A 1,222-nucleotide genomic window follows, 5' to 3' on the forward strand; every position below is an offset into this window, starting at 1 on the left:
AAAAAATTATTAAGAAAAAAAACATTTAAGAGAAAATATATTAAGACAAATATTTTTATTAACAAATAATATTACAAAAAACAAATTTTAAAACAAATGAAGGAAACCAAATAAAATTAAACAAACAAACAAAATCAAAACAAATCATATATATATCTGTTAAATAAAAACACAAATCCTAAATCATAATATAAAATCCTAACATTACTATATATACAAATCACATATGTATGTATATTAGTGAAATCGCGCGATCATTAATTCGTCGTCGGGTTCGTCAAATTCTTTTTCATCATCATAGTCACTATCTGCCGATTCCGATTCATTTATTTTTTCAACATCAATGTACGTACTAGTTGGTTTGGACACCATCGTGGTCTCATGAGTGGTTGTATCATCAGCGGCAGTAAATAATTGTGTTTCTTCCACTTCTTCAACGACAGGACAGTAATCACATCTCTCGTTCAAAAATTGTTCGTTTTTTCCACAATCGTCAAAAAAAGCAAAATCATCTACATAAGTAACCATTTTGTTCTTGAACGCATGTTCCATATCATATCTTCTTAAATTACTCATGGTTTCCTCGTTAGTTTCATGTAAATAATTCATGATTTTATCTTTAGAAGAAAGTCTTGAAGCAATAACTTCACCTAGATACCCATACTTTTTCATACTTAAATATGCTTCACGTTCGTATTTTATTAAAATATCACTTGTATATTCTTTAAGTTTTGTTCGTACAAAATTTATCAAATATTTATTGAATACACTATAATATCTATCCAAGAAACGGAAATTGCTCGTGATATAAAAATGAATATTTTCATAATATGCATATAAAGCAAAAACTCCGAAAAAACAAAACGCGTACATGAACCCGTTAGTCAATTCCATGAAAAAATTTCTATTAAAACTATGAACGGAAGGTTTACGTTCGTACGATTTTTCACTAACATGTTGTGTTTGTTCTTTTATTGCAGGACCAAATCCTCCAGGAAAATGTTTTCCTGCATCCAGGTATAAATTAGAGAAAAAATAAAAAAACAAGTATATGGAGGAAGGAGTTGCAAGTCCGCTATTGAAAAAAAAAGTTTGTGGCGTAGGACTTCCTTTCTCACACATATTACTCTCACCATTTGTACCACAAACATGATTATTGTCTCCAATTTTTGTACATTTACCATGGACCCAATCAATTGATCCACAAATTCTGAGATATAGG

At 29.4% G+C, this 1,222-nt stretch overlaps 1 protein-coding gene across 1 annotated transcript; it reads right to left on the reverse strand.

Moving 5' to 3' along the window:
* Nucleotides 1–237: 237 nt before the first annotated feature.
* PGSY75_0028700 (cytoadherence linked asexual protein) lies at nt 238–1,222 on the reverse strand (the record flags this gene model as incomplete). The annotated part of the gene is made up of 1 exon (XM_018783428.1): nt 238–1,222. A coding segment is annotated over one exon (985 nt), but the record flags the coding sequence as incomplete, so codon positions are not given.

Source organism: Plasmodium gaboni, assembly GCF_001602025.1.
Source record: "Plasmodium gaboni strain SY75 chromosome Unknown, whole genome shotgun sequence".
NCBI classification, from domain to species: Eukaryota; Apicomplexa; class Aconoidasida; order Haemosporida; family Plasmodiidae; genus Plasmodium; species Plasmodium gaboni.